The following is a 17,202-nucleotide window of genomic DNA, read 5'->3' on the forward strand; positions in this document are numbered from 1 at the left end:
TTTCTCTCTCTCTCTACCCCCCCACCCCCTTGAATAAAAGGATATTAATTAGAGTTGCATTTAGGTTCCACCCTTTATGTCTTTGTGGTCAGTGATAAGCAAAATAAGATCAGCAGAGTCACCCCTGATGGACTGAATTGCACATCTGGGCTTTGGTGTCTGGTGAGCTGTAGCTTTCCAGGCAGCCCTGTGCATGACGTAAGGGAGGCGGCCGACCTGCTCATCAAACACATGGAGTCAAAGGTTTGCAAGAGTTCTGAGAGCTTAGCAAAGCTTCACTCAGTTTATTTTCACAAAGAATATGAAGATTGAAGGAAACCAGATGTTCCTATAAAGAAGGGGGGAAGCAACAGAGTTTGAGGGGGAAAAACTCCCACATTTTGTACAGCAATGCTATAAAGAGATAAGTAATTTTGGATGGAGCTAATAATTTCAGAGTCTGGATGTTTCAGAAGAGGAAAAAAACAGGCCTGTTCTGGTTACTTTCCTCTTCCTCCTTTAATTCACAGCATGCACTGAGCCTATTGCAGAAAAAGCAAGTGGAGGGAAATGAAGAAATAATGACATGCAAACAACAGACAAAACTATCACATTCAGGGTATTTTTGTCTCTATCCTCAAGTCATTTCTTTTCTTTCAAACTCCTTCACTCCAACTCATTTTCCAGTCTGCATCCCTATTACAAATGGTCCCCACTACAGGTCATAGCCTGGTTTCCAGATGAAACATTACCCACACTTCATATTAAAAGCAAGGCCGACAGGCAATTCAGAGATGGTCCTGGGATGCTCGGAAAATGAAGATCTTTCTCCTACAGCTTCAGTGCCAGGTGCAGTCACTGTTTTACCATCTGCATCTGTGCACAGGTACCCAGAAGACATGAAGCCCTCCTGCATTATCTGGTCATAGGATATAATTACAGACTTCATCCTTGTTGGCTGCTGACGTCTTCCCTAATCAAGGCATCCTGCCTCATGATTCACTAGAGTTACATCAAACCTGAAATTCTTACCAGGACCTGTCTACTATCCAGCAATGTGCTGCATGTTTATAGACAACCAAAGCAGGAGAAAAGGATATGCCAAAATGGGAGATGTAGGAACTAAAACTTTTGGTAATCTTCACCAAAATCCTCCAAAATAAATGGACAGTCTACAACGGGAGATTCATAATAATAAAGCATATAATCTCTGATCCAAAGTCAGAGTGCTTTGGGGATACAATGAAATTCTCTACAATAAGAAATCATGGATTAATGCCCACAGGTTCGCTGTCATGAGCTTCATTATCTCAGGGCTGCAAACATATTTGACCTGCCTACTGTCAGCCATGTTCATTTCCACACAAAACATGTGCTCCCCTGAGGAGGCCACCAATGTGATAGGGGCATGGGGGGAATATCCCATCGCCCAACTCCGGAATAGAGTCTCCAGGCCAGAAACACCACTTCTTCCCCTCACACCCCTGACCTGGAAAAGTTCAGACAAGCGTGGGGCATCACACAAACCACACATGAGGTGCTGTATGCCCACAGAGTAACTGGCCCTGGGCATGAAAGAGAGTGAGGGCAGGTAAGCTGCGGCACGGTGAACACGGGCGGGCACTCAGAACAGCCAACTGCCAGAGAAGAAGAGAACCCTTTGGTTAGCTCTATTAGATGAGCAAAAAAGAAAAGGAGGAATCATATAGAATGGAACATCACATTTTAAATCACATTAGCATTTTTAAAAAGAGTATGGTATCCACTGCAGAGGAAAGTGCCATAAGCAAATAAAATTATCTCCCTATGCAGATGTAGCTTCCAAGGAAAATGAAACACATTCAGAGTAGGCTGTTGACTTGCCACCATCTTCCATGCCAAATCTGGGCTGTCTTGGGTATTTCTTCCCATAAGAACTAGACTTCCCCTATTAATAACTGGATAAGGTTACCCTTCCCCTCCAAGTCGGGTTGAGGGTGTTCTGGAAGCATAACATAAACCATTCCTTTTAGTTAACCAATCTTTTCAGACAAACATGATGAAAGACCAGCAATATGCAGCATGAAGAGACCACTAATGCAGCACATAGAAACGTACATCATCCCCCTCATCCTAACATCAACCCCCCCCCGTCCTACAGTGACTTTCTGCAGCCTATGATAAAGTGTAAGTCTCAAAAGGTGTTGTAATACGAACAAAATCCCCAAGCATGCTAGATTTGCATGTGTCAATATGAAAGCAGGTCTTGGCATGTTTTCTGAACAACAGAACAACCTTCTTTTCTTTAAAAAAAAAAAAAAACTGGCCCTTACAAAGAGCAAAGAAGTACTTCCTAAACTTTAATGAGCATATTAATCACATGGAGATCTTATGATGATGCAGATTCTGATTCAGCAGGATTGAACTGGGGCCCAGGATTCTGAATTTTTAGCAAGCTCCCAGGTGATGTGGATGCAGCCCCTTGCTCTCTTTGAGAGGCAGGAATCTAGACGATTTCACCTTGAACTAAGACCCCTCCCCACTTCAGGCAGGCTGAAATTTCTGAAGGACATCATTAATAATAACAACCAGTGTTTCTTGGGTAATTAGGTAATGTTTTAGGTGTGTGATATATATTAACTAATTTAATTCTCCCATTATTATTATCACCCACATTTAACAGATAAGACAACGGAGTCACAGAGTAATGAGGTAACTTTTCAAGGTCACGGAGCTAGTGAAGAAACTAGGATTTGAGCCCAGGCAGCCTAGCTCCATGGACAACCACTACCCAGACTGACTCCCAGTAAGACAACACAAGATATTTTGGGAAGTTGGATGTTTAGAAAGGAAAGGAAGTTGAGACTAGGAATTTAGGTGCGTTTTCCCACGGTAACCCAATGTTTCCATGCGGTCACCACCAGAGGGAATATATTAGTCAATTACATTGTACAGAAGAAAAAAAAAAAAGCAAACATGGTGTATTTTACATTTTCCAACAGGGCTCCACTAAACACCTTAGCAGATGTTCTCTGAACACTGTTATCACAGCCTACATGCTGTAGAACCGCTGTGAAATTTCCAACTATGCAGACAGAGGAGACCATTGGGACAGGGCTCAGGGCCAAGGCACAGTGCATGATGCTAAAATCAACTCCCTCGAGAGTCTCTGGTTTGACTCTCTTTGGTCCATGTTGGCCAAAGACAAGGAAAGGGAGGAGTAAGACTCACAGCCGCACCTTGCGCGCTCGCAACGCCTGGTGGAAAGGCGGTGTCTTTGCAGCGGAAGAGAAAACGTGAAGAGGTGACCGCGTGGTGCAGGAAACGTGCCTGGCTTCTCAGCCCGGAAGTACCCGAGGTGCTGAACCTGGGTAACTGGGGACCCCAGGGCCGCTGGGAGTTTCGGAGGCGCTGTCCGAGGTGCCAACGATGGCTGCTGGCACACTTTGCCACCCGCGGGGCAGTTGAGCGGCTTTGTCTACCGCAAAGAAAGGGAGGGCGTTTGTCTGAATAAACACGCCCCTCAACAGGGGCGCAGCAAAGCAGCACCTGGTGGATGGGAAGGTTTGGAGAACTGTAGAAGGCAAGCGAGAAAGGAGGGCCCAGGCTGGGAAATCCGTAGACTGCCTAGAGGAATATTTGCAGCGGCGGCAGCACACAACACAATGACATCTGTCGGCTTTGTGCAGCGCACCGGCAGGCGTGACTGCGGGGACCCGACCCCTCCCCCGCCCGAAACCCCCACCCTAGCTAGATACGTTCAACTCAGGAAATGGATGGCCCGGGATCACTCTGTGGGAGTGGAACAGGGGAGGGGAGTGCAGGGAGGAGGAGAGAGGGAGAAGCCCAGCCAGGGGTGGCTGTGGGAGGATGCGAACAGCAGCAGGAAGAATATCTGCTTAGAGATGCTCCTTCGTTTCTAATGAGGGGTGCTGCCTAGAAGCACCACGCGCCAGCCAATCATGGAGCTGCTGAGGCAGGAAACTAGGGAAGAAGGAGGGGAGGGCCAGAGGCTGGGGTGGGGGGAGTAGGGAGATGCCCAAGCCCTGGGGAAAACGAGCTGGGTGCCTGGCGAACACTAGGGACTTAAGGCAGCTCCAGCTGCCTCACTGCTGCACACCTGGAGAGTAGGGGTGGGAAAGAGGGAGAACAGGGGAGACAAGGAGGGGCCTCCTTTGCAGGTACATCCCTCCCACATCTCCCTTCCAAAGTCCCATGTCTCCAACCCCACCCCCATATTTAACACCAGACCACTAGCTTGCCTCCTACTAATCGCCTTCACCACCTCCCACCCCCAATTCCTAATGGCCGTGCCAGGCATCCAATCCTCAGTGAAGAACAAGGCAGCGCGCTGCCTAATCAGCAGCCTGCATTGGGTGCACTCGATTAAACCTGCAGAGCAGCTCCTTCCATGCCTGTTCACCCTGACACCACCATCAGAGATGGCCCCCACCAGTGCTTTTGGGAAAGCAGTTCCTTCGGAGCTAAGGAGAGAGAGGGACTGCGTGCACACCTCTGGCCTCGGCGGATGAATGCAGGCCCAGCAGTTCCACCTGGATCCTGGGTACTGAGAGAGCAACCAGCTGGGTCAAGCACTAAGAAGCAAGAGGACCCAACCCAGGACCAAGGAAAGGACGGACCTGAGGAGCTGCTCTTCGCTGGCTGAGAAGAGAACTCCAAGTTTGAGCTGCTTGAGCCATGGCGACAGAGATCACCTCCCCTGACAGACACTCATTCATGCCACTTTCAGTGGAACTTAAACTCAAGTCCCGAGAGTTAGCTGAGTCCCCAGCCAAAAGTCTATTTTATTTATTCATTTGTCTGTCTGTATACAGGATTTTGGCCCAGTGCTCTGGGAGCTTCCGAACTGATAAATCCCCTCATGGAGCCTCGACTTCCCTACAAGAAGACAGTGCAGTATCTCCTGGCTGGTGGGGATAGAGGCAGAGTGGCTGGCTTAAAGGGAGGAAAATGAGATTTGATTATGAAAGGAAGCATTGGGGCAGCCCAATCTTTGTAGAGTGCGGCATGTGAAGGGAGTAGGGGTGGGGAGGGGGCTGGGAATCAGACAAAGCCCAGCCCAGAAAGGGACGCACCCAGGGACACTAGAGATTTCCACACAGGAAAAATAAAAAACCAAAAGTCTTACCTTGAAAAAAAACACTAGTGCCCAAACCGGTCTCCAAGGCACCAAGCTTGCCCCTTAGATGCACCATTTCAGCAAAGGGGCAAATTGGCACCAGGAAGGGGGTGGGGGATACATTCCATGCTAGGTCCCCCGCTTCACCCGAAGAAGGGGGAGAGGGAGTTATGGTGGGCAAGAAAGGATATGGCCAATCGATGAGCTTCTTGGCGTATTTCCTGACAATGTTTTCTTCTCCGAAGATGAACAGGGATCTGTTGACGGTGAAACAGTTCTGCCGGACGGGAATGGGGTTGTACAAAGCCATAGTCCGCGCCCTCTGCGCTTTCGTCTGCTTGTAGGCTGCCGCCTGCCCCGAGGCCGGCACGGGGGTTCCTTGCCGGTTTCTGCTCTGGTCCGAGTCTCCATCGCCCGACCCCGGCCTGGCGACCACCGCCTCCCCGAAGCGAGCCATCCTGAAGTTTAAACAGACAGAAGACACACAAAGGTGATCGCAGCCGAACACCCGCACACAGCAACAAGCAGAAAGACACAGGGAGACTCAGAGCCGCATCCAGGCAGGCGCCGGGACCACTATCTCTGGGGAGCTCCACGAACCCTTCGGAGAAGCAGCAGCAGCAGCCCGCTGCTGTGAACTGTTGAATCTAAATGCAACCTCTGCGAAGCTCCATTCCTCAAGAAGAAAAAAACAAATGGGGGGTAGGGCTTGGGGGTGCTCAGTTTCTGGAGAAAAATATTGTTTTCAAAATGCCAGTGTGTGGTGGTGTTCAGGGATCACAGAGGAGAGGGGTGGAGTAGGCTGCTCTTCAAACATAGCTCCTCTTCTGGCAGACGCACCACCTAGTTCTGGGAGAGAGGCAGGCACCGGCCCGCTAGGTAACAGTTTCGTGATTTATTGGTTGGGGGAAGGGGTAGGAGGGAGGGGAAAATGAAAACAAAAGAACTTTTTTAAAAAAATAAAAATAAACAAAAACGAGGACGGGGTTACGGTGACATGCTTTATAACGCCAACCCCCGCGAGTCCATCTAAGAAATTCCACCGCGAAGACTTGGGTCCTTAAATCTACCAGCAGAGAGGCATCCAAAGGTTGGAGAAAGAGGAAGGGAGGAGGGAAGCGCGATACTGAGGTTCCTGCGTAAACCGCAATGCCCAAAATCTCAAAATAAGAAGTCGATCCAAGCGGAGAGGGACAAATGACTTCAAAGCTCCTGCGCTTGGGCTAGAAGTTGAGCAGCATCCAGAGAGCAGCGGAGCCCGAGTGCCAGCATCCGCCCGGAGCGCTCGCCACCGCCGCCTCCCCGGATCAGCATGCAACAGCGATCCGCGGCTGCGCCGAGAGGGCGGGAGCGCGAGCGGGCGGGCGGCGAGCACCGGCGGGCGAGGAACAGGTTGCAGCCGAGCCTCGCGGCGGCCTGGCACCAAGCTTGGCCACAGACCGAACTTCCTCACTAACGGCTCGGTCTTCCTCTTCCACCCAGGCAGCGCCCTCGGCGGAGCACTGGCAAAGATGCGGAAGGAGAGGGGGGAGGCGAGGCAGGGGAGGACGAGCGGAGCGCAGAGGCGCAGCGAGGCGCGCGAGAGCGCCCGGGAGGAGCGGGGGAGGAGCTGGCGAGGCGGGAGAGGCGGGGACGCAGCCGGAAGGCTGGAGGTTCCTGGGAGGTGAGGCTGGCTTGCCTTGATTTATGTGGCCAAAGGGTAGCGGCCACCTCTGCAAAGGTCCGGTGAAGAATCCCCTTTCCCCCAAGTAAAGCCGAGAGGAGAGAGGCAGGCGCAGCCGGCGACGCGGCGGAGTCTCCGCAAGAGAGAGAGGGCCTGGCGTGGGGCGCACACGCAGGCGCTCCTTGGGTTCCCGCAGAGAGGTGTCCCCAGGGCTGTGCCCTGCTCGGTGCCGGGCACGGTGCCACGGGCCCGCCGCGGCCCTAGCGAGGAGTCCGGGCCTTTGCGCGCCACGCTCCGTGGCCGCATCGCTGCTCCTCCCCACCTCCGCACCTCCCAGGCTCCACGAACACTGCCAGGGATTTCCAAGGAGAACGCAGCACCCTCTCCCCATCTCCCCACTTAGCATCTGGGAAGCCCCGTGGGGGAGGCCGGGACCTCTGGGGGTTCCACACTCTGCTGTTGGCGCTGGCTCCTGGCAGGACCTTCTGCCCTCACGGGGCAGCTTCCTGGTTCCTCGCTGGCGGAGCCCTGCCCCACCTCTCCTAGAAGGGCCCTCCATGGTGAGTTATGGGCTAAAACTACCCTTCTCGAAATCCAAACAATCAGAAAGATCCCCGCATCTTTTACTCCCAAATAAGCTGCACGGACTTTCTCAAACCCACCCCATTAATGTAGAACAAAACAGAATCGGTATCTGAGCTGCAGAGGTGGGAAAGGTGGACTCCAAGCCCCAGGAAAACGCTCCTGTGCTTAGCAGCCAAGCCCTTCCCCACAGGTGACTGGTGGTTTGAACTGAGGGCAGAAACCAGCTGTCCCCTCCCATCTCCACACTAGGTAGGGCACACCGTCCTCTGCGTTTTCCTGTCTTGGCTCAACACATAGTCCTGTCCAGATCTTCCCAACCCGAGCAATGGAAGGGAAGAAGGAAAGGAGGGGCTGAGGAAGCAAACAAAGACACTGACCAAAGCCCCGAGGTTGGAAACCATGGGTGAGTATGGCTTCATGCCTGTGTAGTGAGATTAACTGTTGAGAAGTGCATGGCATGTGTGTTCTGCGGGTTATGTGTCTATGTGTGGGCAACGCCATGTGAGCACTGACGCGTGTCTATTGTGTGAGAATGTATGTGAGTGTATGTGTGTGTGTGAAGGAAAACTCTCTGACTACTAGAAATCCAAAGGAATGGCCTATCATGTCCAGCCTGCTGCCCTTGGGGAAGGCGTTTGACCTTCTGATGCAGGGGAGCCCACTGAAATTACTATTCAAGGTGAGTCAGCTCTAATTGTTATTTTGATTTCACATCATTGCCTTACTCTGTCCTTCCTCCTGTTTTAATCAGAGGGTCCTCTTCTGTCTAAATACCTAGTCGGAAGTGGAATGGAGGGAGGTTGGTGCTGTGAACCATGAGGTCCCATCAGCCAGTCACTTAGAACTGGTCCCAAGTGGCTATCTCAATATTCCTGTAAACTACAGAGGGGTAGAAAAAGGGCTTTTAGAAATGATTAAGTATATATCGCTGCTTTCAGACTACCATAATCCGCAGCACAAAATTCATTCAGATCATTCAGTTCAGAAGTATTTTTGAGTACCTTCCACGTGCTAGGCTCTGTTTTCGGCACTGAGGATACAATAATGAACAAGAGGGGTGATGACATAAATCATGTACCTTCTTACACTAGATTACACTAGATTGCATAACCTCGCGGGCCAGAAAGCTTCACGCACTTCACTTTCATGCTGTTCTCTCACCCGTTTGCTTTGTGGTCCTGCCTCAGCAGGCTAGCAGGTGGCATACCTTCTTGTTAACGCCCAGAAGAAGCAGGGCTCACTAGCCTTTTACCTCCCAGGTGTAGTTTTTGGAACATCAGAGATCCCTGACTTGTCTCTTCCATGCTATCAGATGGCAGCAGAGATCCAGTACTCCATGTCCTGTGTTCTCTGTGGCTGTTGTAATTCTCTGGAGACCTAGCATGCTCAAGACGGGATGGTTCACATGCAAATGACATGTACGTGATGACACACTGGAGCTGCTATCTGCCTTCTTGCCTTCCCCCCAAAAAAAAACAGGGATCCTAAATGCGTAGGTTGGGAATAATGTGGAATAACTTAGGAACTTTCAGCACCTATGTAGGTGAGTTAAACGGGATGATTCTTGGAGGGGGCAGTCAAAAACGAAAGAGGCAAACATAAAGGCATAATGCCTTTGGAGAGATGTGGCCTCAGGGCAGGAGTGCTAGCAGGAAAACATACTCTCATCTTCCACCCCCACCTGGGGCTGTCATAGCTCTGCAGAGCTTTGAAATCTATGAATTTCTATACTGGTTTCATGCCATCTAATCCCCCATTCTACCAGCCCCCAAGGCAGCTACAGTTGTTGGTTTTATTTTATTTTTTAATAGAGACGGGGGTGTCTCACCGTGTGACCCTGGCTGGTCTGGAACTCCTAGACTCAAGGGATTCACCTGCCTCAGCCTTCCAAAATGCTGGGCGAGCAATTGCGCCTGGCCAGTGGCTGCAGTTTTTATGGTTGAATAATACATGTGCTTAATAGTTTTCAGTTTACATAAACTCCACAGCTGACCCTCACTCCAAACTTCTGAGGTTAGCCCGGCAACACATGTATCACAACCCTTATTTGACAGACAGAACAGCAGGGTTTCAGCAATGTTAATTTAAGCTGTTTGTCCATGTTTGGTAAGAGGCTGAGTGTGGACTTCTAACACATCTGACCTCCAGTCTGTAGCTCTTTCTAAAACCCATGCTGCCCTGAAGGGCAGCAATAGTGTAATTCTAAATTGTTCGTCAAGAGAAGAAACTATACAGTGACACTAAGCCTGTGGAAATGCTATGCTTACCATCCTCAAATTGAATTTGATCAGAGGCCAAGTGTTCCTGGCACCATGCCCTCAAGATCCAGGAGTATCCTCAGAAAAAGTTCATGATGAGAATATTGCAGTCATGCCCTTCATATGGGAATTTGGTGGGCATTATCCTTCCAGTGCCCCGAGTTCCACTATCCTATTAAAGACCCACAAATGGAAATGTGGAAAATCAGCAATTAGTCATAACTCTGATGGGAAACCAGTTTGAAGACCATCTGAAAATCCCTTTCCAGCCTCAGTGACAGTAACTGTATTTTCCTGTTGTCAGAGCACCATCTACTGGTCACTTGTGAGATGTCACTGTGAGCCCAAGCGCTTGGCAGCCCAGCACCCTTTGCGCTAAGCCTCAGAGTCCAGACATTCCTAGGCTCTGACCTCTTGTTAACGGCCCTCTACTCCCCTATGGGACGTCATTCAGGTCCACGCCCTAAATTTCACCACCGTGCAGCCAGCCCATCTCACGGTACTCGGAAAGTGCAGCCCCACACACACCCTCCCAAGTTAAGATGGGCTTACCAAATGCTCCACGTGTTTTTCTGCAAGCAGTGACCTGCCAGGTGGAAACCCAACAGGAGCTCAGGAAGCAAGTGGAACGCTTTCCTAGTCTATCCAGCCCATGAAGACCATTACATTTCAAAGCGCTTCTCCTGCAGCCCTTCTACTGCAGTGTATCATTGAGCTGCAACCAGGAGTGAAGGGGACTGGTAAGTCAGGCCCTGCAGCCTCTTCTGCAAAAGGCAGAAAACAAGGTGTCCACACTGCTACAGACCAGACAGGCTGTGGGAGTTTGTACTAAGACAGATCGACACGCGTGGCAAAGCTGGAGACGCGGTTTGCCTGTTACCCTCATTCTGAAGCTCTTCCCAGATCTGTCAGGCCTTGGACCATCTTCGTAAGAGATTTTAACCCATCACTGAGAAGTCTGGATCTGGGCCTCATCCAGAAGGTCTGTGCCCCTCCCATCAGGCCTGCTCCTTCATCTTCCCCCACTCTGCCAGTTACACTCAGATAGCTTATGCTTAAGTTACCAGAGCCCCTTTTGTTCTATTTTTCCTTCGTTGAGCTTTTCCAAGAAATAGACTCTTATGCAAAGCAGCGCTCTAGGGAACATAATGCAGAGAGGATTTGGGAGTGGGTTCTTAAGAAAAAAGTTGGCAGGAGACCATGTGCAAATGCATAGTGGAGCAGAGGAGCATTATGGTAATGCAGACATCTTGGGAGTCTGGTGGCTTTCACAATACCTCACAGCCCTTACTTGGGTGAAAACATAACTTCACATCCTTATGTAATGTCCGTCCCTAGAATCAGCATCTCTCAAACCTAAGCCTGAGAAGCCCCACATGCCAGCGTGCCGTCAGCTAACCACAGATCAGCAAAGTTGGCCTTAAAATATTTTAAAAACCATTCATGTGTGACAACCCATCACTTCCTGGGCGCCAACTGTAGTGTTATCTCATTGCATCTTTGCAGCAGGACTGTGAGTTATCTGACACCCAGAGGGTCAGGGACTTATCCAAGTGCACATAGCTAGGAAATAGCAGAGCTGGATCTCCTAATACTAAGGACAGGATTCTTTGCTATGTGTGGCCATTATTAACATGCTGCATGTCCAAATAACATTTTCCTTGCTTAAGAGTCCAGTCATAGGCAGGATCTTGGGCTTTAGAGAGGTAAGGCATGACCTTGAACCAGAGTGTCCCCCAGAGGGTTTAATTGCAAACCATTCTTCCTCACTGGGCTGTTATGAAAATTAAGTTAGTTAATATGTATAAAGCTCTTAGAACAGCACCTGGCACACAGTAAGTGCTACATAAGTGCTTGTTATGTACATTTCAGCTTCAGTAGCTGTGACCATGGTAGCATATGAAAACACTGCATGTCTACAGGCTTTCTGTTTTTGAAAGCAGACTTTAGAAGTGCAGGCAGGGATGGACACACACTAATGTGTGCAGGGTGGATAGAGGAGCAAAGATGCATCAGTACCTGAGATCAGGTCAGAAAGAGAAAGAAAGGGAAAAAAATAGTAAAGACCAGCCTCTGGGGACCCAAAGGCCATGCTACCTGAGAGAGCTGTGTGTTTGTTTACTTATTCATGAATTCGTAAACCCATTTAACAAATGCTCATTAATCCCCTTTGATGTGCCACACATTGTTCTCAGGGGTTCTGAGGCTCAGAGATAAATTAGACATAGTCACAGCCTCTAAGAACTTACAGTTCAGAAGAGGAGAAGGGAAAATGTACCCACAAAGGGCTCGAGTACAAGGCAGGATGTGGAGTGCACCACAGGAGAGCACTGGGAAGAACAGAGCGGGGAGCTGTCCCCTCCCACTGGAGGCAGCCAGAAAAGGGAAGAATCCAAAAGAGAGCTCTGAAAGAACTAGTATTGGCGGCACGGAGCAGCAGCCTGGAGCCTGAGTGTTTAGGATGTGGGGGGTAAACAAGATGCGTGGGGTTGATTAGTCAATTGGTGTTTTTATTTTCTTTCAATGTATCTAGGATCACGAAGATTATAGCATTACCACTTCAGTCCTTTCTTTTCCGTAAGATGAGGTCACTGTTCGGCCCAGAGAAAATCCAAAAATATGCTTACCCTAACAGATATTAACCTTTATTGGGAAAGTTGATTTGGAGGTTCAGAGTTTAGCCCTAGACAGCAAAGGATCCCACGCCCACCACCATCTGCCTCTCCTCCCAACCTCAGGGCCCAACCTTGCTGCTCAGCCAAAGCAAAGTGCAGCAGGAGGACTCAGAGCGCTCCAGCTCCCACTGATGGGGGTGAGCAGAGCGTGAGAACAACCGGCAGGAGCACATCCATCCATCCGCCCCCACGACCTCTTGATTCAGAAAACACAACACAGCCCACACCTTGCAAAGCCTGCTCAGCCCAGCTGGGGTCGTGCCAATTCATTCATTCAGCAGACGTGCAATTAGCACCTTCCACGTGTCAGGCAGCCTGTCAGGGGATAGCTCCAAGGAGGCAGTGCCCGGGAGAAGGTGCCGAGGTTGGATTCGTGTCTTCCTTCTCTTGATCCGCTCCCTACACTTCTCTCTTCAAGATAATGCTGCAGTAACAAGAAATGCAGCTCACAGTGGCAATCAAGCCTAGAGGGGCCCTGAAGGCCCAGAGAAGAGGATGAGATTCCACTGCACCCACCAGTCTTGGCTCTCCAAGGACCCTTTGTGTTGGAGTCATCAGCAGATTAAGCCACCACCTGTCCATCACCACACCCTCTCTCTCCCACTCTCTCCTACACTGAGCAGCTGGTTACACCCACCTGGTATAAAATAATCAGAGTGAAGAAGGCATTCCCATATGATACGGACTTAAGGCCCGTTTTGAAATGTACACCTGGGCAGGCCGTTTACTAGCTCCGCCCCTCTCACGCCACAGAAATTGCTCTGAGACTCCTACTGAACCCTGATGGTCCTCTACCCTCCTTTTCCTTGACCACTCTGCCGCATTTGGTACCACTGACCTCCCCACTCCTCAGAGATCATCCTTCCTGGCATCCCAGTCACCACATCTCCCAGTTTCTCCCTGTCTCCTCCTGCTCCTCTTATTGCTGTCACCTCTGGGGCACCTGTGGCTCTGTCCCCAACCCCTTTCTCTCCTCTGTCTGACTTCTCTCCCTTCGAGGTTATATCCTTACCTGCCATTGCAGCCGCGCCCTCCACACCACCTCTAGCTCCTAGCCCTCACCTTTCACCTTGTTTCCAGACCCAGGTGTCCAGTGAAGTTATGGGTAGCTACATATGGATTGCCCCTCAGCCCCAAACTCACTGTGGGTAAAAGTGGAGTCACTGCAGTTCCTTCAAAGCAAGCTCCCCCTCCTGAAATGCCAGTTTCTATGCATGTTTCATTGTGAACATTTAACTTCAGTGGCTCCTCACTGCCTATAAAGTGGCCAAACACCTTAGCCTGAAAAGTCAAGGCAATCAGAATTCAACCTATCTTTCCAACACCATGTCCTCACATACCATAGTATGAGGTACATAAATAAACATGCCACACCCACTCCTGCCTCAAAGTCCTGCTCACAGCACCTGCCTCACACTGCCCCAAGAACCTCCTTCCTCTTCTCTGCTTCTCCCACCGCTAGGCATCTTCCTGTGCACAGTTCAGTTCAAATCTGCTCTCCCATCAAGCCTTTCATAATTGTTCCAACTCTATGGCCTTACCTCCTATAAACTCGCAGAGCTTCTGTATCGTTCATAGTAGTACCGTGTTTTCTCACTGATATTGTCATGACTGTAACTTTACCATGATATTCATATTTAATTTTTCAATTATGTATGCCTTATCTCCTCAACTATGGTGTAAGCTTCTCAAGAGTAGAGGACATATCTTTCCCTTTGTTTTATTACCTAGAGTGCTTGCATTATGTTACCCTCATAGCAAGCCTTTGCAAAATAAATGGTCAGTGAATGCCTGAATCTGCAGCAACTGTTATTGGTGAAAAAGGGGTTTAGTGTCAGTCAGGTATCTGGCCCCTGTCTGAGGAACTACCCTTCCCCTCATACATTCTAGCTCTGATGAGGAGTCTTTCTCTGCTGCCAGTGTTCCCAGCTTCTTCTTGTGAGTTGAGTGCCCATCAACCTACATCAGTCGTCCCCAAACTTTTTACACAGGGGGCCAGTTCACTGTGCCTCAGACCGTTGGAGGGCCACCACATACTGTGCTCCTCTCACTGACCAACAATGAAAGAGGTGCCCCTTCCTGAAATGCGGCGGGGGGCCGGATAAATGGCCTCAGGGGGCAGCATGTGGCCCTCGGGCCGCAGTTTGGGGACGCCTGACCAGATGATAGAAACAGGAATAAATGTACTTCTCTTTTAGGAGATTAAGGGCCTCTAACTCAGGGGGAACTTCTCCAGCACACTAACTGCCCAAGCCCCATCTTATCAATCATTAAACAAAAGGGTCCATTGTCTTATGAGGAATATCTCTTGCTCTTAGAAACAGAGTTGAAATAAGATCTGGTGAGTCAGTTATTAAAAGGAAATAGCTCCCCACCTAAAGAATATTTTCAGATTCCTTTCCACAAAAAATTAAACATAAAATTTAAAAGTCCTGCTTTAAAAAAAAAATTAATTGGTTCTATCACTTCTTTGCAAAAAAAAAATTAAAAAGGCAAATGTCATCATGCCTATTTCCCTTAGGAAGAATTACATAAGAAAATGACACACACATGTTTACAAAGACCCATGCATGCTAGATTCTGATGTGATTCCAAGTTCTGTCAGCCAAGTGTACAAACACGCAAGTTATCTTCACATGCTCCGGGAGCGTTCAGACAGGCTTAATGCAGTACATTCAAACATGAAGAATGACAGGCGCCCTGCAGATTTCTGAATATTCCCAATGTGCCATTTACAAGTTGGAAAGGTGGAAACGTAATTCTCCATCAAGAGAGACTTGCTGAAATACTCCTCTGTAACACTAACAAGCCAGCTCCTTGGACACACACACATACATGCACTCACGATTTCGCCTTTTCCTTTAAATACTTGTATCTTTTCATAAACCCGCCCCATCACTGGATCATATTTTTCAATAATATTCTTCCATATGTAGTCAAGTACTAATAGAATAATTCAAGGCTTCCAGTTTTACAACTTTTCTTTTGTTTAATAATCTCTATTTTCATATTGCAAATTCTGGAGCTATAAAAAAAATTAAAGAAAAATGGACATGGATCAAACAAGGAAAGAATAATCACAAAGAAAAGTACAGGTGATGCTGTTTGTATTATTTGTCCTAGGTATTAAATACTTACTATGTGCAAGGCTCCACGCTAACTAGATTCACCTTCCTTATTTCTCAGAATAAGTCCATGTGGTAAGTGCTGTTATAAACCCCATTTTACAATAAGAGAAGCAAGACTGGAAGAGAAATGACGTCCCTGATGGTCACCTAGGTGGTGGGTGACATAGCAGAAGGTCAGTCCTAGGTCAACCTGACTTTAAAACCCATTATCTTAGCCACTTTAATTCCTCTCACTGATATCATCAATAGAGATTTGAGCTAGGGCATAGAGATTTCATGATGATTCTGCAGTTCCAAGAGGCAAGAATATATCCAGAATCCACAGATGGTGCCAAAGGGCCTCAGAATAAATGAGTTATCAGAGTGGAAACAATACCAGCAGGCTTGCACCTCAGTCCTGCTTGGGTTTATGGCCTTACATGCAAAAATGGCAAAAGTAGTGCCTGCCCTCTGAACCGCGTGGGGCTACCGATAAACCAAAGGTGACGACGATACGTTCTTGGCGCGACCCGCTGCTCCTACTGCTGCTGCCATCACGCACTGCAATATCCCAGAGCAGCAGGAGTCACGCCGTGAACTGAGTGCTCATTCAAAACTTATTTCACCCTTCAAAACTTCTCAGAATTCAAAGGGTCTGCCATTGCCCACAATTTATGCATGACGAGCATGGTTTTACGCCGTTTACTTGTTTTTCAGTGAACCACCAAGTCTATCCAAAACGTTCCAACCCTGAACTCCCTGGTAGGTCAGCCGCAGGTAGCTAGCTGCAAAAGGTATCGGCAAACTCCGGAGAGGTCAGGAAGGGAGGGAAGGGAGGAAGGGGGAAAGGATAGTTGTTCAGCCACAGAAAATAAGGGTCTGCTTCATCGTAGATACGAATGTTGTGCAGTGCTGTGTTGAGCAAATCCAAGGGGAGCACTGCTCCTACCATTCAGGAGCATCGATCCTGGTCATTAGTTCTAACTTTAATTTTTTTTCTTGAACACTGCTGCTGCCAGTGCGTGCCACTAAAGGACTCTGCAAATTTAAATCCTCCTGCATCTCAACTTGTTGTTTTCCTGCCTGCACTCCAGCAGGTAAAACACCCACAGACTCACAGTGCTCTGGGCTGTAGAATTCACAGGAGTCTATAATGTTCAGGTTATTTTTAAACTTTGAGGCCACTCTCCCTCCGCACGAACAGCAGGCCTGCCATTTAGAACGGTGTTTAACCCACACCCCACCTACTTTGAAACTTTAGCTTTTTGTGTTAAAAGAAGCAATATCTCAAGCGTGCACGTGAACACACACACACACACACGCATCTAAAAACTAAAGACAGTCACCAGTTCACTGGGAGTGAAAGACCCAGCTCACAGATTGATGTTGAGATTGTAGAGATGACGGGTATGGAAATGCTTTGTAAACTCAGTTGCCTGCCACTATACGTGGTATTACTATTATATTTACAGGTACAGATACCAGGCATTATAGGTGATGTCAAAGACAGCTTCCGTTTGATCCCAGCTACTCAGGAGGCTGAGGCAGAATTGCCTGAGCCCAGGAGGCGGAGGTTGCGGTGAGCCGAGATCGCGCCATTGCACTCCAGCCTGGGTAACGAGAGCGAAACTCCGTCTCAAAAAATAAAAATAAAAATAAATAAATTTAATTGTGTACATTTGAGATGTGCGGCAGGATGTTATGGGATACATATAGATAGTAAAATGGCTACTCCAGTGAAGCAGATTACCATCCATTATCTCACATGGTTACTTTTTGTGTGACAAAATCAGCTGATAACTACTTATTTAACACA

General features: G+C 48.7%; 1 protein-coding gene across 7 annotated transcripts in view; it reads right to left on the reverse strand.

The window, feature by feature from the left end:
* CACNA1E (calcium voltage-gated channel subunit alpha1 E) overlaps positions 1–17,202 on the reverse strand; it is a 405,974-nt gene that overhangs the window by 324,813 nt on the left and 63,959 nt on the right. For all 7 annotated transcript variants that reach the window (XM_074389670.1, XM_074389669.1, XM_074389668.1 and 4 more), the window contains exon 2: positions 5,290–5,556. In XM_074389670.1, the coding sequence (XP_074245771.1) occupies positions 5,290–5,556 (267 nt within the window). The remainder of the gene's footprint in view (positions 1–5,289; positions 5,557–17,202) is intronic.

The sequence above is a fragment of the Saimiri boliviensis genome, chromosome 19 (assembly GCF_048565385.1).
Source record: "Saimiri boliviensis isolate mSaiBol1 chromosome 19, mSaiBol1.pri, whole genome shotgun sequence".
In the NCBI taxonomy this organism is placed as follows: Eukaryota; Metazoa; Chordata; class Mammalia; order Primates; family Cebidae; genus Saimiri; species Saimiri boliviensis.